The following is a 27,728-nucleotide window of genomic DNA, read 5'->3' as shown; positions in this document are numbered from 1 at the left end:
TTGGGATGACCTTATTATTGCATAGCAATGCCTTTGTTAGGTAGATATATTTCGCTCTTCCGTTACCTAAATATTTTTTAAAAAGATAAATTTATAACAATAATTTACAGAATAACTATTTTTTTTTATTAAGTATAAAGCAGTTACTTATTACAAGGTACATATTATATAATAATATGTTTAACTAATACCACTTAATTATATACTGATAATAATATTTGAAATAATAATATATTACATGACGATAACTAAATTCTTAGTTATGGAGAAAACTTCATTAATTATAGTGCCAGTACAAGCGGTAGGTATAGCTATTATAGGAAATCCAGTAGAACGAATCTTCCTGAAATCACTACTCTCAGACACAATGACTGGATCAATCAAAATCGCTTGCTATTACACATCATAGATTACAAAATCTTCATTCAATTCAGATGTTTTAGTAAAACAATTTTATATGGATTTTTTCTCACGCTTTACCTATCTCATGCTACTTGTAAAGCGAATTACTAAAAAGTCGCCTTTTTAAGACTTACAATAAGAATGACCTTCCAGGGTCCACCCACAAGGTATAATAATCGTAATTATCGTCTTTGAAATCAGCGTGTTAATATTAATCAAATTTTTTTGAGTTGTCAACTAAGCAAAATGCTTAGTTGACAACTCAAAAAAACTTATATATGTATGTATAAGTATTATAATTAAATTATTTGCAACAAAAACAATATTATTGTTTATCATAAAACAAACAAAAACGTTAGTCATGTCTGTTCTGCAGTACATAATCTATGAAAGTTCAGCGAACACGTACGCAGACAATGCGGCCCCATGGACAAAGCATCGCTTCCTTCGATTGTCGGTGTTCGATGATTGATCAATCAATGCACTAGAAAGGCCGGCTTAATTGCGCCAATCGTGCTTCTATTTGTACTGAACTGTACTACCGACTACGAAATTACAGTAATATTTACAGCACTGTCATTCTTAGTGGGGAATTGACGTTTTATTTATTTAATAGCAGTGATCAATACTTATTATTACATTTTGTATTATGTTAAAGATTTTTTTTTCTTTTAGCTATAAAAACTTTTAAAGTATGTCTCTATAGTTAAATGAAATCTACCTACATAATTATAGGAATTTAAATGTTTTTTTTATTTACTTCACAAAAAAGATAGGTATTATATTTATATTACAATGTCAATTTCCTGAAGAAAATCTTTTTTTATCGATAATTATGGAAGAGAACAAATAAGAACTCCTATAATCCTTAACAAGGCCTCTGCTATTACTCACAAGGTTCTTGTAATAATAAATAGCTGTAATCAGCTCTACTCCTAAATCGATATTTACGAGTATAATTTTAGCTTTATCATTGAAAACCCTTGTCGTAAGTCTGCAAATTGCAATCATTGATTAAGTAATTACTTCATTGCGTTCCAGTTAAGTGCAATTTTCCAATGTCTGATAAATAATTTAATCATCATCGCTTGCAGCTCTAAATAATATACGTTGGTTTCCTGGAAGTTACTACAATACTCTACATACATTCTGATGCTTACATATCTAAAGCAATATCCGCAAAAGGACAAAATATCGCTGCAAATAAACGTTTAAGTTTATGGACTCGAAAGATATTACCGATTCGTGATCTCCTTTTTCTTTAGTTTCGCGTTTCGCCTGGTCGGCCATCTTGGCGACATGTGGCGGGAGATTTAGGCGGGAAACGTGCCCCGCTATATTAGATTATGTCGAAATGAATTGAGCGCTACTATTGGATATGTTATTGACGTAGATTTGCGATCGGAGGAACGAACTGATATTTCGTATTGTTATTAAAGACGGGGCGCTCCCGTAGGACGTGAGTGGCGTCCCAAGCGCCGGCCCGCACGATATGCCGCCCTTATGGACCTATCGTTTAGGCCTCTTTATATTTTTCTTATGTAAATACACTTTCATATCCGATGAGCTTTATTTATGTGGGAATCGTTTTAGCGAGATAAGTCTCTCCTCTGTTCCAGTGTTCACCTCTCGCGATGCATGTAAATTTTGTTTTGGAATACTGATTTATTTTATCCCTGGCTTCACATATCTTGTCTGATATTTTATAAGCCTCATAAAGGGAGAAACGGTATTTGTCTTTGATAAATGTGTAAAATCATTTTCTAGGAAAATTATTTAACTGTACACCTATAATATATTACCGTATAGAATATGTAACATTTTCAAGTTTTCTAAGGACATATGGTATAAGCGGTTACCTAAACATTATCCAGTACCTACAGTTCTACAGTTAAGTATCGCTGAACATCAAAGGATGTATGTGCCAGGCCGAGAGTGTTGTTAAAACGTCTTCAAGGGTTTCAGCACGGTAAACAGTAGCTTATTCTGTACTATAAAATAGAAGCGACGAGCGGAAACGACAGGGTCACGATTATACATATTTACTCGTTAAAAAAATACTAAGTACTTTATCTACCACACAAGCGTTTAAACTAAACGCACGCTGTAAATATCATAGAATTCAGTTGTCTTAATAACAATTATATTATAATAATATTTAATATTTCGTTAAAATATCTTATTATATATTAAATGCAAGTTATGAATATAATTATAAAGAACCCGCTTGTAATTCAATCAGGCCTTTGTATATGTGCAATATAATAACTATAGAAATTAGATATTGCGACTAGGTGACATTTTTTGCCAAACATACAGTCAAGTTTCAATGTTCAGATGTATATTTTTATATAAAAGTTAATTTCATATTACTTTGAATGCCTATAGTTTCGATCATAGTATAGCATATATAACACTTCTAGATAAACCACTGAATCAACGAGTTCCGATCAATTGTTATAACAATAATTAGACTCTAATCTAAATTATAAAATAGAAGTTTACTAGCAACTCGCCCCGTCTTTGCACGGGTGTTCATGTATTATATTTAAAAACCGCTTCAGAATCCGTTGCGTAGTTTTAAAAATTTAAGCATACATAGGGACAGACAGCGGAAGCGACTTTATTTTATACTATGTTATGATATTATTGAAAACGCCGTGGCTCGTAACTTGCTGCGGTGCGCAGGGGCGGCGCGCGCGCATCTTCGGTAGTGTCGGCGTTGTTTGAAGTCGCGCTTGAAGGGTAGTTTATGAGAATTAATAAAGTGAACAACTTGTAATTGCTTCCGATAAGGAGACGCGCACCGGCACCGATGCGCAGAAGCGCTTTCATTTTTTATGCGTACACGTTTAACGAGTCTGGCGCAATACAAACATTATACTACGATTCTTCTGAATAATTAATCCAAAAACTTGGAAGATTACAACGAACAATTTAATGACTTGTATGATGAGTGTTATTAACTACATTTAAGTTGACGATTGGTTGTTTCATATTAGGTACGTTGTATAGTAGATAGAATATAGTTATACAATAATGTGCTTAACTGGATAAGTGCACAGTTAAGCACAATTTATATAAGTACATATATTTAGTTCTTACTTGCCTTATTTATAGCTAGATAAAGTACTGTCACTGTAACCGTATACTTGTTTTACTGTTAGTACTTTCTTAGCTCTTCTGTTAATTGATCTTTGAGCAATAATATAGCAGCGTTTTGTCATCCATATCAAATACCGATTAACTACTTTATTTATTTGCAACAAAAGTTTCATATTTTATTCGTAATTTTTATGAGACTAAGCGTATTAAGTAGTAGTTTAAGTAGGTAGTAAGTTGTGTATTTGTGAATTCAGTCAACAACATTTTACAAAAGTACGAATATTTTAGTACATTTCAATAAAGAATGTTATTTATTACTAAATTAATTGTAGGTATTTAACTCTTTCAATTATTTTATGTAGAAATCGTCTCCAACGTTGTCAATGATAGTTTTAAAGTTATTTGCTGAGAATATAAAAACTTAGCACTTATGCTCAATCAACAGTGGCACTTATCCAGGCGCCTGCACTGTACTTAAGAATACACGTACTCGTATCTCTTAAAAACAATTAGGAACTAAAGTGACTACTTATAATGGTTTAGGTGAGTGTGCTACCAGAAATGAGTTTACTTAAAAAAGGTACTACATCTGTCGATAGACAAATGAACATCGGTAGTAAATACGAAAGTAACTGTTTGTAAAGTTAATTACTTTGTTTAATTTAGTTTTGTAATAAAACATTAGAAGCCACTGATTAAATATGAATTATATTTAACATATTTTCGATACAATCCCCTCAATATGATCATCAAATTTACAGACAGTTGAATCATTACGGAAACATTTGAAACATCTCGTCTCAAGCGTATGAATAATGTTAAAAGAGACCTATCAATAAAACTGAACTTAACGTGTCTCGAAATAAAACACTTTGTTATTAAGTTGACAAGCAACCGTAAAAATGCTCCTTTAAAATGTAAAATAAACAGATCAATCATGTTAAAATGATCCCACCGGGCTCGTACCGATCCCCGAAAAGAAGCCTACGTATAAGCGTCTATTATAAAGCACAGATGTTACCACAAGACCGATTTCTAACCCCGTTCTTCTCGCACAAACGTTTCGCGAACTGGACCGAGAGGGATAGAAAATAAAAGTGATACGTTTTTTTATTCTTTTTCGAAACAAGAATTGTTCTACATTCGGGAGAGTGATTGACATGCGGTCGCCGGCGGCGCCCCCCGACGTGAGGCATTAAGCGTTTCACAAGATGGCCCTTGTATTATTATCATTTTATAATTTATTACGCTAATTATGAAAGGACCGTATTTAAAAATGAAACAAAGGTATCAGGGATGCCATTTACGTACGGTAAATGCTTTGCGGACGTGTAGCGTGCTACTTTTTCGGGGTAAATAAATCTAGGAAGGCACATCAATCAAGTTGTCGGATGGACGGGAAGTCCCGTCCGTTCCACATTATTATGTAGATCCGTGATTAAAGCTTTTAAAAAATAACGAATTCACAATCTGTACTTAGATGTAACATTAACATAACCCTTTAATTTGAAGTGTGTTTTTATAATCCAGTGTGGGGTTGAATCATTTTAGTTCTACTTTTTCGTAGTATGTTTGATAAACATATATTTAAGTGTCGTTTACAGTCCTGTAATTAAATACTAAAGAGGTAATATAATTTAAACAATTGAATGAAATTATATATTATTATCACGACAAAATAAAATCCAAATCAGTGATATTTGTAGATAATAAACAGTTTCTGAAACCTACCAATAATGTGTGTCTTCAAAATATAATTACTGGTATCTTATTGACGGTAGCTATTATTCACGTATCTATTTAGTTATGAAAATGTACCGTTACATATTCATGGAAGGCAGTAATAAACCAATATTGTCATTGGGGCGAGCGAGGTACGCGCTAGGCGGCCAGGCGGCCGGCTGCAGGGTATGTTGGTCTAATTGAAACCCCGCCCGCACGACGTGAGAAGACTAACCATCGTCTAATCCTCGGACCTCTACTGCCCATGGTCATACAAATCTAAATAATTGGAGATTTCACGAGATAACACTACGACCCCTAATTATACAATACTCTCGTATTAGATATGACTACATAGATACATACTTGGATACAATGTTGTTAGTAAGCTGTGGCTCAATTATCTAATAATATCTTAAAAAACAAAAAAAATCTTTTTTTACATGATATTGTATATGTATTAGTCATTAATAATTTTCCGAACTGAATAATAATTACTCTTCACTAAAAAAAGCCCTGTCACTTAAAACATAATATAACAGATAATTATAATATAGTAATACAAGAGCAATGCTCATTGACCATACTATTAAATTTAAAACCTTATAATTACAAAATATAAACAGATTTTTAATGATTTCATTTCTAAGTAGGTATCTATTATTCAAAATTAAATTTCTAATTTCAATAGATTAGGATAGAATAGGTATTATTGTCATCGCAAACTTCATTTACTAGAGACGTTGCTAAAATCCAATTCAGTCATTTAGTCGGCATGTGGCGACTTTGTTTTAGGCGGTTTCAATAGATTGTAAGAACAGAGAACTCGGGATAAGCAAAATGGGGATTTGATGCGCGTTTCGACGCGTTCCGCCGCCCGGGATGAGCCCGTAAGCCGACGCACTTGCGATTGAAACATCGCCGCCGAGCCTAAAACAGCCCTGGCTTAGCGCTTCTCATGCCAAACTTGATACCCGTCTTCTAACTTGTGATTCGAGTCTTAGGCGCCGAAATAACGCAAATTCACGACTCAAATACGGCAAAAGCGAATGCTTCACATTATTGCAGGCGATAAAATTTACCCGAGATTTACTAAGTTGGTTCAAAATAAACGATGCAGAGAATGGTAACGTTTGACATCAGAATACTCGAGCGAAAGCGAGAGATGTCACAGGAGACTACGCCGCCTTCACTCTACAAGACTGCGTGGTCACTAACGTAATCCTTATTTATGGCAAGACGCTATGCAACGCCTCCGCTGGACCAACTATTTGTCAGACACTATAGGTCGAAAGCTAACATCAATCTCATGTCTAGTTTAGGACCATCTCGAAAATATATGTTACATTCGAATTTAACTATTAGTAGATATATCAGAAGAGTAATTCCAATATGCACTTTAATCTGGAAAATAAAAGTATTTGTTTGATATTACCTCATCTAAAACAGATGCTTTGTTACAACATGATCGCATTCGCCAATTGTACCATTTGTCACAGCAACAAACATAGTAAAATGATCGAGTTCCCCGCGTTTATTAACAATGACAACGTTATCTACTGCCAATGTAACAATACGAGTGGACATAAAGTGACCAACAAAAGTGAAACTGAATCACCCCCAACCGCTTAGCACAACAAGAGAGGCGCCCACTGGACAAACAGCCCCGAGTGGCCATTACGAGATCGCTCTAAATTACGCGCAAGTTACGCGGGTCATCTTTCATTATTACGACTTTATTTTGGCAAGTCACAACAGGGCGGGCGTGGTAGCCATAGCGGGCGGTCACCGTTCAACATTACCCCCTAACACAAGTTTGCATCTTTTTTCTTCGGTCAGGCTGACCGCTGCCCCTATGTGTTCCTCGTACCCTGGTACGAGATAAAATCGTAAATTATAACCCAATTCCACGGCTGTTAAAACTTGACAGATGAAAAGGCTTGATGCGTTCAATGTCAGTGCCATATCGTTAACATTTCAAATGAAATGGGGGCACTCAATATAAAGACATTTTAGTAATGATTAACGTTCCGGCGTGTTGTTTATAACCACAATAGTTATTGACCATAATTAAATTATTTAGAAAAGGTACAGCTGCATGTAGTATGTTTGGACATACTAGCATTATTGTGAAAGATTTTGTAGTTGTCGCATTTATTTGGTTTTCACGCCATGATAACTCGATCGATTTTGAATACATTTTCTAAGTATTATGAACTCTAAGAAGTATCACTTTTTTAAATCTACCCCCAAGGGAGTGAAATGAGAGAAACGATGTCATGGTTTGTTAAACGTCAATGATACTGATGATAAATATAAAATAACTAAGACAGCAATGTCATTGCGGGGTTATTGATCGAAGTGTTCTCAATACTGCATGAGACCATTTTAAGTACGAGGACATTAGCAGCAACAGAATTACAAGTCTAAGAGACAGACCACTATCACATGGCGCCAGTCGCAGTCAAACCGAACAATGCTCTATTAAAGTTATGTTTTTTCCTCACACACACACATTCAAGAATAGGCTATTTAAAAGACGATGGATAACAATTATCTGATTTCAAGTATGTAATATAATGAGCAGACATAAATAAAATTTAATTATTCTTCAAGTTTACTTTCTTAAACTGTTTAATATTAGGAAATTGCTGGACATCCCGCGATCTCGTTTGTTTATATTTTAAATAAGTGTTTTACTACAGATAACAATTTCCAAGATTCCTAGTGACGATCCAGAATACAGATAATTAATTTTACGGTATAAATAATTTACTTAGTTATTATTTTCTAATAAGTTTCTCTATAATTGGTAAATATTTTCCCTTGCGCCTTTTCATATTCTGACAATAATTGAAAATCAATGGATCGTATTATAAAAATATATTTTTTAATTTGGTACTACTAAACTTATCATTTTCTTCTTTATCAATTTCAGTTTAATCTATAGAAAAACTCCAACTGAATCATTCAGTTACATATAATGAATACATTGATTTATTGACCATTTACCTAATTTCTGTAACAAATATGTTGATAATGACAATATATATATATATATATATATATATTGTATATACATTACATATTGTCATTATCAGCTAGGAGTATATGTTACCATACCTCTTTGCCATGAATATAGTATAATGACATGTTTACTATCTATTCAAAATAGTCTATTTTGCAAATACATATTGTGACCTGTTCTAGACGCCGCGCCGTTATTAAATTAAGGCACAGCTTCGATCGAGCAGAACCCCCGCAGTTTGGAACTCATTCTGCATACAACTGGCCCACTACACTGATTTTCTGCAGGCTCAAAAGTGTTTGTTATGATATGTTTAAATAAAACAACCCAGAGGTTGTCCATACTAATCATAAATAATAATAAAATATATAATAATAATAATAAATGTAAATGCAAAAGTGTGTCTGTCTGTACGTTTTACCTTAAAAAAATAACCTGAAAGGGGGATGAATGTTTATGCAAACGAACACACGAATAACTAGTAGAAAAATTATAAAAAAAACTAGTATCAATGAGTTACTATACGATAAAGTATATAACTATAGTAATAGTTTACAAAAACTAACCATAATAATAAGTATTATACATGCTAAAATGTATGTATCTGACTGTGTAAAGTTTCATGAATAAACAGCTGATCGTAATTTTGGACATATAGATAGATTGTCTCATCAGATGGGACCACGGACCATATGTAATAAAAAAATAAAACACTTTTAGCTTTTTTTCAGACTCTATTTCAAATTTCCACTACGAGATTTGAATACTGAATGAGAATTGTAAATATAACAACCGTTTTGTTATTTCAAATTTAAATCCAATTCTTTCAATCGACAAAGAATATTTATAGAATGAAATAGAAAGACCTTTTGTACTTTTTCTACAATACCAGTCTTCAATCGTTATACTTGAATCTAGAGCCTCCCTTTAGATGAATATTGATGAAAAGAAGTGACTCTATAGCCATGATATTCCATAACATCCCGTTTACAATTAACGTAACTGATAGATCTAACAAGCGAAAAATTTAATATTCATAATCGGTTTACAAGGTTACGAAGTTACACACATAAAAAAATTCAATCAAATAGGAATAAGGTTTCTATTCGATTGAATTTCTTAATATGAATTAAATAGTTAAAAACATTGCAACAATTCTTTTTAAACATCAAAACATCGAAGTGGACTGTAGCCGAACTAGGAATATTGACCAAAGGTGAACAAATGATAAAACGAACAATACCAATGCGGGACAGATGCCATAGATGAAGTTTGAACCGATTTATTAATTGACAGTGACTCTGATAAGCTTTCACATGCTGTGAAACGTAATGCTAACGTACAGTCATAAGTAGTTACCATTAGCTGCAAAGATATAATGATCTATTTCTATGGCATGTTTCAAAAGAGATTTATTGTAATGCTATACCATTTGCGTGGGTGAAACAAGTATAAATATTATACGATAAAAGTTCTTAACTAAATTTAACTTTAGATACGTCATATGTATCAATTATTGCTGACTGTTAATACCTCTGTATTATTGAAATACCTACATCCAATGATTCTATCTATTTTTCTATTTACTACATCAAACAAAAAGAAAAATAATTGATCATTCATTATAAAAGCTATGAAATCTATTGGGCACCGTGTCACAAGGATTAATTCTATCATATAAAAAAAATAAACGTAGCCTTTACGAGCTATGACAAATCTGAATTACAATCATAACCTTTGTCCGGCGCATTCTCGACGCATTCGGGGCAATAAAATAACTCATGTCCAATTTATGTTAATACAATAAATAGTGACATAAATAATTCTAAACGAACGCCCAGAAGACAATTTATGTAAGAGTGCTGTCTTTAAAGTAGCAACTATTACAAATTGAAAGATTTGTGCCTTTGGACACACCCCGCTTAAGTGGGTGAAGTGAAATTACTTAACAAACAATACGTACCTCCCATATGTAACGATATATCGTGTACCATAATCAGTATTTATGAAACGACTACCTAACGTTTTGCATATTACTTTTTCTTCGAAAACACTAAATTTTACCAGAACCAACTAATTATTTCTATTTCTATAATTCATTTTCTTTTCATATATATAGTAAATATTTAAAAGGTAAAGTAACCATTTTATTTTCTCGAGACTTTGTACAAAGTATCTGTTTATATAGTATTGAATATTTCAGCCACCAATCACCTTGTTTGGCAAGATGAGTTTCAGTAGTAGGGTGACAGATAAAGCAGACACCGATCAAGATATCGTAGTCCACCGTCATAGGTTAACATAATTTTCGTGATGCTATTCATTCATAGTCCAAAAACGTGAAAAATACTTTCAATTAATCTAAAGTACTCATACATAACGTCGGTACAGTTTTCATAAACACACATTTTTTTTATTGTTTAGTAAATTAATTTTTTAATAATGTTTACTTCACCTTTGTATTTAATGTTATATTGGTGATCATAATATCTAGGTAGATTGTTACAACTTCTTAATAATTTGTTCAACATATATATATTTTCGTGTATCCACGTATCAAGATTCAGTAGTTTCATGGAAAGTATTCACGTGAACGAACATTGACCGCAATAATATAACGACATAGCAAATAATTGTATCAAATGTATAGTTATTTAAAAGGAAAAAGCGACAAACCGACAGATGCTCGCGGCCATCTTGCGGTCGGGCCGTGTAACGCCTGACATGCGTGTCTTTGTGGTCACAATGTCACAATTTAAAATCAAATTTCGGTGTTATAATACTGCTAAATTACTTACAACGGTCGTATAAAGGCACCATATACGAAAATGATGTGACGAACAACCGATATAACTTGTTAATTTAATGAACACTTTCCCGTCTGTAGTATTTTTTACCCTTTTCTTTTTTGAAATGTTAATAGTGATTAAACAAAATAAATAAGTTATAGAATTGAAATCTAATTATCTACTGTTCCTGTAAGAAATTTAAGAATCGTAGTGATCAATTGCTCAATGGCATAATAGAGAATATCTACGTACCTACATGCCTACTATAGAAAGTCCAGCTGTTTAGACTATGGGCTGATAGTTCTGTTAATCATAGATTCGCACTCCTCCGCACTATACTCTACAATTAAAAACTACTATATTTCGTAATATGTTACACTAACAAAAGTAATATATTAATTTACATGTTACTCATAATCATAGATTAAAACCAAAAAGGATGTGATTTTATAATTTCCAGGCTGCACATTATTTTTACTTGTAATTGGCAAACAACGTTAGACTATTTGCTATTCCCATTTGATAGTATATGACCTAACCATAACCTATGTATATACAGTGGCACCACGACATCACTTGATAACATCAAGTGACTCCCATAACGGGAGTACTGTAATATTCAAAAGTATTAAAATGATCTGTAAACCTATAATTTTAACGCCTTGTCTCACCCTAAAACCGAAACAGAATAGAAATCAAGCTGATGAGAAGCTGAAATAAATGAGACAAGAAAACGACTTTTTACAAAGTCTATCTCGGTGAATTAAGATATTATTAATTAATAATAATTATATACTCACAAAATTACATGCAATAATATTTCTTATTTACAGTACTTATCCTGTACTATATATTACTGTTGCCTGCATAATAATAATAAAAACCAACAAAAGCTGAGTTAATGAGATAACAACATTAATAATAATACAATTCACAGAGCGCTATCTAGACCCAAGTTAAACAAGCTAGGGCTTGTGTTATGGGTACTAGACAATTGACACAATTTTTTCGTAAATACATCCATATTATACATAGAAAACACCCACAACTATACAAACAATCATATAATGAATACAAATGTTTGTGCCCTACGAGGAATCGAACCCGTGACCATCGGAAATAAGCCGATGTGCTAAACCACTAGGCCACCGAGTCGAGATATACCGAGTTATGTGTATATATTCTAATAAATACCAGTCAATATTTATTTCCTTTACGCTTATGTTAAACATATTTGAACATCAACCTCTACAAAAGCAAGCATTCATCATATCGATATATCATGCCCTATAGCTGAGAGGGTAATAAGTACGTTTTAAGGGTAATAATAAAAACAATAAAATATACAAGGCGAGGAGCCGCGGACCGTGAAATTGCCATCTGTGTCGCGAACTGCTGCGTGCGTGCCTTCTCGTCTATTATCAGTTTCTTTTTATTCCTATAATAATCCTCTAATATAGTCTCAAACACATAGAAAATAGGTACATTTGTAAAGTAGTATAATTGATGCGCGTCCAGACTGATCCCAGATTGTATCATCGAAAAACTTAAAGTTCAGTGTTATTTTGTTGTTTGTTAGCCAGTAAACAACAAAAATAAATTAAAATAACCAAGCATTATTATTATTAGCATCATTACATAGTACAAAACAAAGTCGCTGTCGCTGTCTGTACCTATGTATGCTAAATCTTTAAAACTACGCAACGGGTTTTGAAGCTGTTTTTTAATAGATGGAGCGATTCTAGAGAAAGATTTATATATATTATATATACATGTATTATAATAAAAGCGAAGCCGGGGCGAGTAGCTAGTTTTATTATTTACAGGTCAGTTTATTTTATATTGAGTATTTTTTAATATGCAAAAAGTCGTATATTTGGACGACACGAATAATGAACATATTACAAAGTACCGAATAGTTAAATCAGTTTATTCTTTATCCTGGTTTTTTTACATAACAGTGTGGAGTGCATAAGATAAAAATTGCCTATTTCTCTGTTCAGTCAGCGACAGATCCCAACGCGCCCACACTGCTGTGACGCCAATGGAACAGTTCACTACCGAAGCTGCTTTTCTCTATTTTCATTAAAAATCTCCGCTGGGAATGGATCAGTCGCTCGCAAAAATAAATAAAACTGTTATTGAGATAACCATCTGCGCGTCGAGGCTTTTCGCTAAGTCCTGCTGTGTCGCGCTGAGCAATGTACCGAGATATGTTCGGATTACACTGCGCCGCATTTCCTTCGCTCTCGTCCGCATCCGCTTTCCTTCAGTTTTGCGGCTGAAGCCTTTGAGCGTAAACTATATTATTCACTTTTCGACAGTGCGACAAATTTAAATGTATATTAATATGAAAACGTAAGGTTTGTTATTATTTAAAAAATACTATATGTTGTCAAAATTTTAGCGGTTGTTGAATATAAGCTTTAACCTAATCCTTTCCTCAAAATTCAATCTTCCGTCATTCAAAAAGAGTTTTCATTAAGATTCTTGTATCTTATCAAGTCAGCATGTGATATGGGTACTTGTATGTATAAATTCTATAAAATTGCAATGAATATTCTCGTGCTGATATCAAAATATAACTTGAATCATAGCATCGATATCGCTCCAAACCAATGGCGGTTTAATTTCGTTCAATTTGATGATTTTGTGATTATTTGAGATTAATGAGGTACAGACAACGTAATTGATGACAATAAGATGGGATGTGCCTTTAAAACTTTATTTTTTAATGTAATTAATAAATCAGTGTAGGGATATCTTTAGCTTGGTCTTGCCTGATACGGAAACGCAAGTGAATCTGGAAGACGCGGGCTTATCGTCGTGGTAAATTGGCCGCGCACCGCACCTGCGGCGGACACCTGCCCCGGATTAATTTCTCATCACGCCGCCCGCCTTCCCGGCAAATAATGAACACGACATCCTTGGAGAAAAATGCCACTAAGCCATGAGATGTCCCTCCACTTGATTAATAAACTCCCGGTGTGGCTGAGCCTTTCTGTATTTTCGGTTTTTATGGCGCTCTCTGAAAATATAACGAGTTAGGATTTTGCAAGCGACCTATTGATATTTAATGATAAAACAAAATCCCACGGAAAATTGACTCATCTAAATTATACCAAAGTTTAATAACAGTATACCTAATTAAAAAATATTCTAAATGAGTCCAGAATGAAGAAGACATTCTGTAAAATAGTCAATCAATAAGTAACACAAGAAATTGGTATAGTCTTTTTTCCTAATTCCACAACAAGCAATGATAATTACAAACTCATAGATGGATTTGATTCTCAAATTTAAAAAGAAGCAAATAAGATGCAAAACTCGACAAATATAATAAAATAAGAATATTAACATCTCAAGTTGCAACTCTTAAATGTGATGCAACGCTCAATGTTGGAATTTATTTAGTCGCGAATTAACGAGCGCTCTACTCGTAAAGTTGGCTTCGTTTGTCGTAAACCACATCACGTAGTGAGTTGTCGAAACTGTGTGTGTTTTCAAAAAGTATTAAATAAACTAACATATAATATCTACTTTAAAAACGGACTCTATGATGGTATGACAAATTCACTAGAAGGGGATTGTTAGTAATGTGGACTCATGGCCATATTACTAGCAATGTATCATGTCAGGTTGACCTCCACGCGGTTCCTCCTGGTAACCATCGTGATAAATTCCTGGTGAATTTGTCACGATAGGCTAACTGACCTGACCTCATGTTCATCTTATCATCCAATGGTGCTCCGCCAGCGTAAACCGGTAGTGCAGGCGGGTGCACCGTTTCTTTATCTTACATAAAAAAAAACACTAGGAATTAACTATAACTATTTCCAGGACACCATGGAAGTCGACCTGAAATCTTTGGATCACCTGCCGCCGGAGTGGATCACCATGAAAATACATATTATTAACGAGCTCCCGATATTATCATGATAAATATCGCGTTAATACATTGTGTACAATATAATGTAATGTAAACAACCGTGATGAAAATGTTTTAAATAATTGGATTTTTTAATAGTTCATCAGCTGTCGCTGAAAATAGTGCTGCAGTAATACGCTGTAGATAAAGCAATATGGAAGTCCTTTCTAGTAAAAACGCAATGAGTTTTTAAAATTACTTTGGCACTTACATTGTATAAGGCTATACTACAAAAGCTACATATGTGATTACTATTAACTATACCTACAATTATAAGTCTACAGCATAGCTCAGTACATACGATTATTAGTATATTCACAAACTTCTCAAATTGGTACAACTAAAGTACTTTTCTGTTACAACAATTGTTGTAAACATAAATAATTAAGTATTTAGTTCGTTGGCCATATAGGTACATAGTACCATTACACGTAAGTAGTTTAACATGATGATTGGCCGCTCATTAAAGCTAATTCTCGTGAGACACCGCAAAATACATGAAGGTGAAAAATCTTGCGGTAGCGGTCGACCACGCCGTGTAGATTTCTAGTAGACTGAGAGCTGGTGAAATGGTTATTGTAAGTTTAAAAATTTTTTGATGTAAGTTTTAAATTTTAATGATTATGTGATGAACTGATGAGACATAGCATACTATGTACGATTACCGCAATCTGGCAGGCATCAGCCCTGCATGTCATCAGTTCTACTGTTTTTATAGTATAAAAAAAACTAATATTCGTTGCAAGTTTGAAATATTAATACCAACGAATTAGTTCATTCATTGGAAAGTAGAAGAAAAATTACAGGCATCTTAATGTACTTGTAGTAATAAGACAGGTCAGTCGGATAATGCAGTATAGGAGTTAAAATAAACCACCTCAAAGGTAAAACGATCACCTCTTGGACTATGGATGAGTAGACACAACAAGCGCACCATCTAATTAGGTCATTTGCCATAATTGCTGGCTCCAGATTGGTTTTTTCACGTCGACAACATCTCTCGGGAGTTGAGAGATACTTGCTCTAATGAACACTACTGACACTGAGACTTTAATAAAAGTCCAAAGGAATTGCTTTACCGTGCCCCTTAACTACCTCTCCTTTTGGTTAACTCCCTTTCTAAAAATCACTGAACAAAAAAAGACGATATTTAGAAAACCTAATTAAATGTCAAATAAACACCACTTTTTTGTGTATTCTGCAAACTGTATATATACTGGTATATAATTATTAGAGACTGTGTTTGTATTTTGTTTATTTAAACGCGAAAATTTGTGCAAGTACTTGGATTTTCAAAAACCTTTACTATTTGATCAAGCATGGGCTATTAAATGCCACTCTAGGGTCTTTATTAGTCCAGTGGAAAGAAAAAGTCAAAAGAAACTAAGCGAAAAAAAAGTAAGAATGTGAAGAAAAGGATTCCGGTCATTTCTTTTAAAATAAACGGCGAGTGAAAGTGTGTGGTACAAATAGTATTTCTTACTGATAATGATTCATAATGATGATACCATAATTCACAAAAAATTTATGTTGTTTAAATATTGTCTTAGTGAAAATACATTTTTATATAATTGTAGAGCTAGGTTCAATGGCTGGTGGGTGCTGTTTTGCGGGCTCCCGCTTACGTAGCTCATCACGAAGTAGCATGAGATTTTCATAATGATCTGTGGAGGCATCCAATAGTTCGACGCACACTCTCATAGCGGCTGCTTGCCGTGTTCTCTCTTCTCCCACAGTTGTATCAGTTGCCTGATTTACTGTCAACACTTTCTCTACCATATCATCCAACCTACAATAATACACGGTCTTCAAAACTTTTATATCACGTACTAGCATAGATATGTTGTGAAGTTAAAATAAAATTTAAATAATATTTTTTCGTAGCAACTCACTTTGTAAAATAAACATGAGTTCCAAATATTGGAATTTTATAATTTGTAGTTTTGTGTGTACATTATTAGTTATACAAAAATAGATAAATGTACTGAAATATATTTTAGTAGGTACATACTGACGTGGTCATTTTAAGGCCATTGCTTTTGAAGGGAATATTGCGACCAGCGATAGTAGTAGGTACCAACATTTACTACTATCACTGGTCGCAATAGTCCCTTCCCTATATCTAATATTAAGTATCTACGTACAGTAATAGCAGTAACAGTAATTATCAATTCGCTTTGCAATCATTACTATAGTACAACACGACATAAAACAGAACTATAATTCTTACTTTCGCTTCCGAATTTCAAGATAGAGGCAAAATAAGAGTGCAAGTATAGAAACAACAGCAGCATTGAGCTGTGGCCAAGTCAAGTCCTGGCTGAAGAGGTGAAAGCGGATGATGCGCACCTTCGGCACCACATCCCATATAGAAAATCCTGGTATTAATAGGGTCAATGGCAACGCAAAAACTATTAGCGTGCCGACCACCACCGTGATGTCAGTCATTTCTATTCGTAGACATTACTGTTTAAAAATAAGCGGAATAAATATATACCTACAATATTTTATCTGGAACGTCAATAAATGTCAATTAATAGAAAATATCTGCTGATATTACTATCAATATTGAAAACATCATTTAAAAAACAATATTGATCGATCTACTTAGAAAAGAGTTATTACACTAAAAGTAAATTGTGTTGTTTAAAATTCTGCATAGAGCGACGTAAATAAAGCATACAGTGCAATCATAAACTGGATATTTAATATCATTATGCAAGTAATATACTTGGGATAGATAAAATCTGACGCTATGTAATAACGCGACATCAAAGCAGCTACGATCATTTGTGAGCTTTACTGCCCAAAAGTTGCGAGGCAGCAAATGGGTGGGCGCAGAAGTTGCGTCCGCCGACGGACCGTCACACGGTGCGAGCAGGCGAACAGGCGAGTGGCGCTCACTGCTCGCGCGGCATATCAATTTCGACTAGGTACACACAATAAAATTGGACGGTCTCCGGAGAGGGCTTAAACGATTCGCCGTTTTGTCTCGGGACCCAGCTGCGTAATGACCGGAGCAGGAAAAAATTGTCAGCAAGAAAACGCGAGGGTAGTCGGGTTTATGTGCACGCGGCAGCTGGTGGCACCGGGCGGCGACGCGCTCCTAACGGCCTCTGCTTACCTCGCAAAACCCGCGCCAATTTTATTTATCGAAAATATAAACCGATTTGCGGAGGGCCGTCGTAAATTCTGAACGGCTGATTTATGGCGGTTACAGGGCGCGCTTAAAACAAAGTTGCTTCTTAAGTTCTTCCTTACATACACTTTGCTTCCTTATATGAAAGAGGATTCATGTTGAAAACTGATAGACTTGGATAAATATTCAATTGATATGCTGACATCAAAACGCGATACGATCCTTAATGAAATTCTAAACTTACTCGGCACAGTACCTACTAGTTCTGATGTCATAATAATTAAGTATATGCCTATGAGGTACCTAGTTGTAAATGAGCTAATTTATGTGTATAATATATAAATATCTCCTATTCCGCAGAATTACGATCAAAGATTTTTGTATGTATATGTTACTACGATTATTAACCAATAAAGGTCAGTTTAAAAAAAAAACATGTAAACTAGTATTTAAACATTTACACGTTTTGTTGTGGACTTAGTATTATAGCAAGCTAGCAAGGGCGGCACGCAAAACCACAACCCTCAAATAGACTAATTGAATCGCGTGGCCTGTCTCCTTAGACACAGCACTATTATCTACCTACAATTCCATAGGGAGCTGTTTGCGATCTAGTCAGACCCGAGCATGTTAATTCCAAGAGGTAATAATGTTTAATAGCACGCGATATTTTCGATCACTGATTCGTCAGTTCATCGAATGTTTAAACATTTCTAGCGAGCTGGCACTCGTGTCTTCTTTACATAGTATAAAACAAAATCCCGCTGCTGTTTGTTCGCTGATATCTTTTAAATTAGACAACGGATTTTAATGCAGTTTTCAGCAATAGATAGAGTGATTCAAGAAGAATGTTTATATGTATAATACATGCGTGTTATAGTAGTTAGAGATTTGTAATGCATCGTGCGAAGCCGGGACGGGTCGCTAGTAGAATAATAAAATTCAATCGTACCTACATAATACCGGCGTTAGAACATATCGTACAGAATAAAGAATATTTAGCTAATGGACTTTATCTATATTTTACAAAGTACTTTAAGTTACTTACCTGTCAGTTTGTATAAGACTTATTACCTACTTACTCGATCACTCCCTAAATTAACATAATTAAACGTAAAAAATACGGACTTTTCTGTAATTGTTTACAGGCAAATTTATAAAGACATTTCACACCAACACATTTCTCAAAATTTCTATTCAATATATGGATATGCAAAAACTTATGTACGAGGAAATTATAACAGATGTCTAATTTCTTTTAAATTCACTTTCGATTCAATATTAAGGTAATGTAAGGTAGGAAAATATCTAACATTATTATAAATATCAATGGAAGATTCTTGATACCTACTACAATAGCCGAGGCCGTTTTTTTTATTTTATTTTAAAGCTAATGCATAATTTATCATAAGACATCAGGGGGTGAACAGCAGTCCTCCCTTCTCTGACTTTTCACCCGTAGGGTACTATCACAAATACTGCAAAGATCAACATAACAAATAAATGAGTAGGTACCTAGGCATGCTATTCCACCGGCCACGTCATAAAACCGATCAATTTCCTAAATTGATCAGGGATTCACCAAAACAATTTGCCCTTCATAAAGGCAAATTAATTCGGTTCCAATTATGCGATGTAATGGAGGCAGTTAGATTGCCCTGTAATTTCGATTGGCCATATGGCTAATGTTCTCATATCAGTTTATAGTAGGTACCTACTCATACGTTATGTGATAGGTACGTACTTACTATTTGATGACTTATACAATTACTCATATCAATCGATTCATCGTGCTTTTTAATAGAAAGTGTCCGTTCGTAGTTTGGTAGTTTTTTACTTTAGTAAGTTATTTTTATATTACTTAATACCTATACTTGACTACAATAGAAATTATAGGTATTTGATTATTTACTTAATTGATATTTTAGCAATCCTGGCGTGTCTTTTAACGAAATTAGTCATTTAATTATTTTTTTTTATATATTTGGAAATTTTTTATTATTTTAAAATAATACTTTCCTAGTAGGTACTACCCATGTCTATTCTGAATGGGATCTATGAAATCTTAAAATCTATTGTTGATGCATTCTGACTTAATGAAACTTGTTGCGTGTTCAATTTAAGTATAGGTATATACGACTTAGGTAAGTATATATAAGGCTTTTGTCTGTGATAATAAGACAAACACGTGAAAATGTATTTGTTATTGAACCACAAAATATATATTCTGCTTTGCATGGTAACTTATTACCGAACCTTGTAGATTGTACAACGAATTTAAATAAAACTTTTTTTTATAATAATCATCCCATTTCTTTATTTAATACTAATCTATTACTATTCAAAATTAGTTTTCTAAATATCTAATTGTTGCGTAGTTTTTAAGGTAATTAATAAAAATACATTGTAAATAATTATATAAGCTTTATTTTTATACAACTACAAAATGTATAAAATATCAGTCACCTTAAGATATTAGTTGCTTTTAACAGTATAGCGTGGCTATACTGTACTGAATCTTGGATAAAAACAACTTATATTCCTTTCCTCTATCAAAATAAAGTAAGTCTGTATAACAAATAGCAGAATTATAGGAAATAATTAAACAAAGAGAATTTTATTGAATTAGGTGTTAGAAGTCAGTTTCATTACTTAATGGATTTATATTATTTTTCTTAATTCCGCTATATTAGCATGTGAGAGAACACGAATATTCAGTGCGGAAACCTAACCACCACTGTGGCGGTCCCAGGTAGTGATCAATTTCAGACTGTTATTGAACCTACACCCTTATTACGACACGTGTTTCGCCTCTGTACGAGACTTTATGTATATGTAATTACAAAATTAAATATTTAAGTATTTTTATCATTTTATCAGTCGTCTAATACCCACTACACAAACTCTGCTTAGCTTGGGACTAGATGTCGCTGTGTAAATTGTCCAGCATTTTTATATTTTAGTTTATTATTGTTAAATCAGCCAATTCATACTTAGAGCTCGAAAATAGCTTGAAGGCCTAATGGTGTTTGGCGACCAGACTACAAAGAGAAATTTGAGGCGTTTCGTATTAAATAAAATAATATAAATACATTAATTAACACAAACATTAACAACGAATATTACTCTAGACAATAGAATTCATAATTATTTTTTTGATTGATTTCTGCAGTTATATATGTTTCAGTATTAACTTATTAACTTTATCTTGTCAATGTAAGTGATATTATGTATAAATTAAGATTATGTTAATCGTTCTTTAATTATTACAATAGTAAATATAAACTTTGTTTGCAGAAAACTATATATATTAATTACAAACTATATAATATGGTTAATATGAAATAAGAGATTAGCTAATAAATATCAATTCAAAACTAATTTAAACATCCAAATAAGGGGATTAATAATGTTACTATATCCTAAAAGCCTAAATTATACATATAGGTAAAAATAGATAAAATATAATCTTATAAATCACACTATTAAAAATATCATTGTAAACTATTCTCATGTAGGTTAAACAGATCTTTAAATAACACAATAGCAATAATAAACTTATGTAATATAAAAAAAAATGTATAACATAGCTAGAAATTATATTGCACATGTTTAAACAGTACTCTCAAAATATTAAATGTTCTGTTAGATGTCATACGTTGAAAGAAAACCATCATATATCCATCACTCATACGCAGTCACAGAATTAGAATGATTTCATACGAAACACTTATCTACTACTTTATAATATTCATAATATATAAAAATTTAATTAAGACGTACTGTTTTATTTTATCATTTATCATATTACAATTATATATATTTCTAAAAAAGATTATTATTAAATGTTTTTATACATATTTATAATTAATTTCCTTTTTTTTATTAAGCAATCGATTGTTTGTTTTATTTTATATCTTTATAGATATCTATTAAATATACTTAATTTTAGTGAAATCTACTGCTGTAATGTTTCTAACACATTATTGCATATTGAGTTAAAAAATTGTTTGCATTTATTTCCCTAATTTATATAACTTTTTTTTTAATTATATGTAATACTCACAAAATTTTACATTGTGTAATTAAATGTGTATAATATATATCTTATCATAAATAATTTTGTAACATAATTATTCTTATATTTAAATATAATACAACATCAATGACTAATAAACTAAATTATTTTCATTAGTTTTTATTTTAATTGTATACATTGCTCTGGAGATAGGCGAAATAACAGCAAAACACTTTTTCTTTACAAACGAATGTAGTTTTTTACAATTAACACGTTAATTCTTTAATTTTATTACATTTGCTGTAAATTATGATATAAAAATTAATAATATGACACTATTAACTACGGACTACTTATGTTTATAGATTATGTAGATAAAAATAACTTAATAACAACAATATAGAGATGAATAAATATTTTTCTATCAACCAATATTTATATGTCTTTCTTTTGTAAATAAATTATACACCGTAAGAGTTGAATAATCCTTTGATTATTAAATTTAATATCCACCGACTAGTAAAAAATACATAATGTTTACAAATCGTTGTAATAGTGGTCGTGGGAGAGTTATTTGAAATGAAGTGTTGTAATATATATCCTTAATTACTCTCACTATAAAATTGACAAGTTACTGTTTTACTGATATGAAATATCTCATACATTGACGAAAATCTTTACCTCTATGAAACAAAATTCATAGATTTTAGATGTAATTGGAATTTTTTGCAGTTCACTTTAAAAACCGTCTAAATCTTAATTTAAGACATAATTTGATTTAATTAATTAAAATTAATTTGATTAATTGATTTGAAACACAATTTTAAAGGTGGCCAAGAATATTAAAGGCACTATTTTTTTTATATTTTTCATTTTGTGACCATAAGTGAGACCACATTTTAGCACACCAATATGAATTTAATTTATATAAAAATGGAGTACACTGCATTATTGTGCACGAAATTTTAAAGCATATTAATTACATCTAGTTGTTAGGAAATAAATAATAACTAAATCAGCTACATCACAATGTTTCTACCAACTTCCAATACATGATAACATGATCTAAATATGTCACGTAATAATCACAAATAAACTTTCAAAATATATTAATGTATATATAATAGGTATAAATAATTACTAAATCACTAAATTATGAGATTACAATGTTGATATCTTACTACATGCTTAATAATAGTTAAATTAAAGCATATTATCTGAGCTGTATTCAATAAAAAATATCACTATATATTAATATATGAAAATTCGAGACTGTCATATCTCGTTTTAGTGTTAATTACAATAGGAAAGTAATTTTAATTCTAAAGTTACTGTTTAGATACAAATAATCATATGTATATGTCGTTGTTAAAATTTATATACACACATATTTTAGTGGAAGTTGATCACTTACTACATATTATCTAATTGTGAAAAAGATTCCTCCTTACATAACCCATCATTTTTAGTATTCATTAGTCAAGTGACAAGCAAGCAGATTAAAGCACTCAACCAGTTTTAAATTTACTAACTATTGTTATACATTTGTATTTAAGTTGTCCACAGCTTCCATCAAGCTGGGCACTGAGTCTACCTTCATTCCTCGTTTGCGGAGATCATTCAATTCATCCACCAACTTCGATTTATCTCTGCCAAGGGTTTCCCTGAAATTGGAAGTTCCAATATAGAATTAAACTATATTACTCATTTGTGTTCACTTAATTAGGCTTTTGTGCGACATTTTTATTTTATTGTTAGGTACGTATTTTCAATACCCAGACTCCACCTACAGATTATAAAGATAATGTTGGTGTTTTTGTTTAACACTACATTAGCATAACAATCCATGTTTATCTGTACGATAAATATATTTTATAAAACAATTGAATAGACATATATACTCCACTAATTTACTAAATATACTAACAGAAGTTTTTTTTTAATTTAAATGGCAAACACAGTAACGGCTCACCTGATGGTAAGTGTTAATCGCCGCCTATATATAAAAAAATCACTATGAACAACATGCAATGGCCGTGGTATGACCTGATCTGAGAATAGTTGTAATCATTCAATTTTACAATTGCCACATCTTTCAATTGCCTACAAATAATTCTGATTAGCGGCTGAAATTGGTGGGACTTGGGTATACACAAACGACTTTTCACAAAGTATACTATGGTGAAAAATTCGAAAAATGCCTAATTCATGATTATAATACTAGGTTACCACCATTAGTTTCATCAATAGTTCTACAGTAGCTTAAACTATACAATACATGCATTTTTTAATACTAAAATCAAGTGTATGGTTCGTCTGATGGTAAACGGTTACCATAGCCTATGGATGCTTGAAACACCAGGGATGTCATGTGCACATTGGTGATCCATTATTATGCATTAGCTTCATGGTACTTATAATATATTTTTTCAAATCATACTAACCATATTGAAATACATGTGTACAGCAGAGGTATATATATTAGTAACAAGTCCGAATCACTGACAGCTTCATATCGACGCAAAGCAAGCTGTGCCCAGCGCTCCACAGGACCTGCCAGAGCTCCTCCACTGGCCCCTGCGCAGGCCACAATGCGACACAACGCACTCAACACTACCCGTGATCTATCTGTGTATACCTGAAATAACATAAATCATCATCATTGCGTTGGCTTTATCCCCTCACTAGCTGATCCACTCAACTTCCTCTGTATTTCCCTCTTTTGCAATATTTTTCATTACAGCACTGCTCTTATTTGTCATAGCGTAATGTTATATAGCTTAAAGGCTTCCTCGAACCATTAGTCCCTGAGATTTGCATGTTCAAGCAACCAAACAAACAAACTCTTCAGCTTTATAATATTAGTACAGATTTGGGATCAGTGCAGTATGTCATCTTTCACCAGTCCTAACAGACGTCATGTGAGTATACTCTTCTTTTATGGGTATCATTAACACAGTCTATCCATGTTTTGTTCTGCTACCCTCTACTGTTACTTCCTTCCACTTTCATATTAGTAACTGTCTTTAAATGGTCCTCACTCCACATAACGTATCAAATTGTGAACTATATACATTATTATCATTTATTTCATTGATAGTTTACTTTTAATAGTCTTATTTGAATTTATATTACAGTCTAGTTAAAAAATTATTCAAATTTGATTTTAAATAAATTACCTTATTCAATAATTTGAAACTAGTTTCAAGCACTGAGAGTGCTTGATCAAATTTTTCCTCATTCATAAGTCGTTTGGCTTCAATTAGTTCAATATCTTGAAAGAATGTGATAGATGCTGGGGCATCTCTCAGTCTTGACTCGTTAGATATTAAGTCTAGCAACACTTCAAATGCTGCACATCGAGTTGATATTAAATTAGGGTCAAAATTTCCAACCATCATCTGAAATACATTAAATTAATATCTTAGAATATTATAAATACATTTAATATATTATTTATGTAATTTGAATGGCAAATAAGCTAACAGCCTACCAATGGTAAGCAGTAACCATCATATATACAAGAATAGTACTCTCTACACACACAATGGCCCAAATGAGAGGCTACTTGCAGAGAATAGAGTCCACATTACATTACATTACAATACAAAAATAGCACTATAGACATTATGTGAAACTCATGATACCAGTCATACATTGCCTTTCCATAAGATGATATCATGCACCTAATTCCAGTCACTGCACTACTTAATCTGCACTCTACAACTGAAACACAGCTCAAATAAGCTGACAGCCCATAAATGGTAAGCAACATTAACCATCACCTATATATGAATAACACTAATGATTACATCATCAGGACTATATCATGCCCCTTACTTAGTAATAGCACTACCTAATCTGCACCCTACAACTGAAATAGTAACAAAGGAAGCTGCTTGGCGTCTAAAGTAGGTGAGACTGAGATAGTGACAGAGACATTTTTTTACAGTCTATCTCTGGAAATTTTTTACTTTTTACACCAACAACAAAACAAGTAGGATTTTTTATGAAATACTTTAATGCAAACCACCGCAATATACAACTTATATATCTAGGTAAGAGAACACACTGACCCACTTATTATTATAATAGCAAACAAAAACAACTATTTAATTAAAAAAAGACAAAATAGTTTCTTTATTATTATTATCAACAAAATTAAAGAAAGCTATTAGTGTCAAGTTTGTGTTGTAAACAACATTAATGAGTTATTCTTAACAAAGACAATGTACTATCTTACTGCTTACTAATTATATCATTAATAATTATAAATTATTTAATAATTCTAAACACAAAAGTTTGTAAGGATGGATGTATGGATGGATGATTCATTTCTATTTCATACAAATACTACTCAATGGATTTTGATTAAAATTTACAGTAATATAGCTGATACGTCAGAATAACACATAGACTATAAATTTAATGCAGGTCAAACTGCAGGCACAGCTAGTATTGAAAATTACTGGTCTGTTGTTTCATTTTATAAATTATTATTATTAAAAGAATAATACTAGCCATCACAACATTATTAATATTATTATTAATCTATATCATTTGTTTCGCTAAAGAAAACTACTGCTGAATGAACTATGTTAACTTTAAAATTACTATTTAAACTGAAACTTATGTTTTTTATAGTTCAATTCTCAAAATATGAGTTGAATATTGTTACTTTTTTCTGCTGAAAATAAATCATATTTTCTCTACTTGGCAGAGGACCATAATGAAATTTATAAAATTGAAAAAATAATTATATAATTTATATTGTGTGTATTTTCTAATAATCTTTGTTGCCTTTAATACAGTTTCCTTTAATTAACATAGTAAGTTTTTAGCTAAGTAAAAAATAATTTTGATTATTAAGACAAAAAATAATAATTGTATATTAGGTACAGCTAAAAAACATATATTTAATTATGTTTACCTAATATGAAATAGATCTAAGCAAATGACTCAATTAGACTAATAATGAGATAACTCACCTTTCTAGGAAATGACACATTGTTTAATAAAACTGGACACTCTTTTTTCAATCCATTGTACAGATCCAAAAAATGGGTGTATCTACGCTCTACATTGGCAGGGTCTGGGTCGTACAGCTCATAAACCTTTGATTCTTTATTATCACGTCTTGCTTGTAGCATATATGCTACAAATTTTTTCTCGTCACCTTCTACAGTTCGCGAAGAAACTATTTCAAACTTCAGCATTTTAGTTCGCACACAAGGAATACTATAATGTATTCTACTGTCAGACTATTATTCTTAAACGTAATAAACCCGAACGAGAGTAACGAATACTAGTCAAATGAAGCCAGCTAATGAGGTTTTTATGAAAGTGATTTTATAATAATCTATTCTCTTTGTTTGCAAATACAATGAATTAGATGTTTTGTTTTATTTACCAATCCAGAAAAATGAAGGTACAGATCAACCAAAAAGTCCTATTGACAAATAATGACAAATGGCATGTGACAAAACTGACGCGATGACTGACAGTTTACTTTATTCACATTACCTGTGGATATTTTTGTTATGTACTTTACTAGCATGGATTATGTTCCTTGAGCATGGAAGAAAATAACACGTTAG

The 27,728-nt window shown here is 32.3% G+C and overlaps 1 protein-coding gene and 1 pseudogene across 1 annotated transcript; both read right to left on the bottom strand.

Moving 5' to 3' along the window:
- Positions 1-16,336: 16,336 nt before the first annotated feature.
- LOC131853673 (uncharacterized) lies at positions 16,337-17,438 on the bottom strand (annotated as a pseudogene).
- Positions 17,439-22,393: 4,955 nt separating this feature from the next.
- Positions 22,394-27,569, bottom strand: LOC131853670 (sorting nexin-20). The gene is made up of 4 exons (XM_059204659.1): positions 27,120-27,569; positions 25,311-25,532; positions 24,576-24,769; positions 22,394-23,795 (listed from the first exon to the last, which is right to left on the bottom strand). The coding sequence occupies exons 1-4, from the start codon at positions 27,345-27,347 to the stop codon at positions 23,669-23,671; spliced, it is 771 nt and encodes a 256-aa protein (XP_059060642.1). The 5' UTR covers positions 27,348-27,569; the 3' UTR covers positions 22,394-23,668.
- Between the last annotated feature and the right edge of the window lie 159 nt (positions 27,570-27,728).

This window comes from Achroia grisella, unplaced genomic scaffold (genome assembly GCF_030625045.1).
Source record: "Achroia grisella isolate CSIRO2021 unplaced genomic scaffold, CSIRO_AGI_Agris_v1 utg903, whole genome shotgun sequence".
Taxonomy (NCBI): Eukaryota; Metazoa; Arthropoda; class Insecta; order Lepidoptera; family Pyralidae; genus Achroia; species Achroia grisella.
The sequence above is the reverse complement of the archived record's forward strand: the minus strand, read 5'-3'. Positions and strand labels throughout refer to the sequence as shown.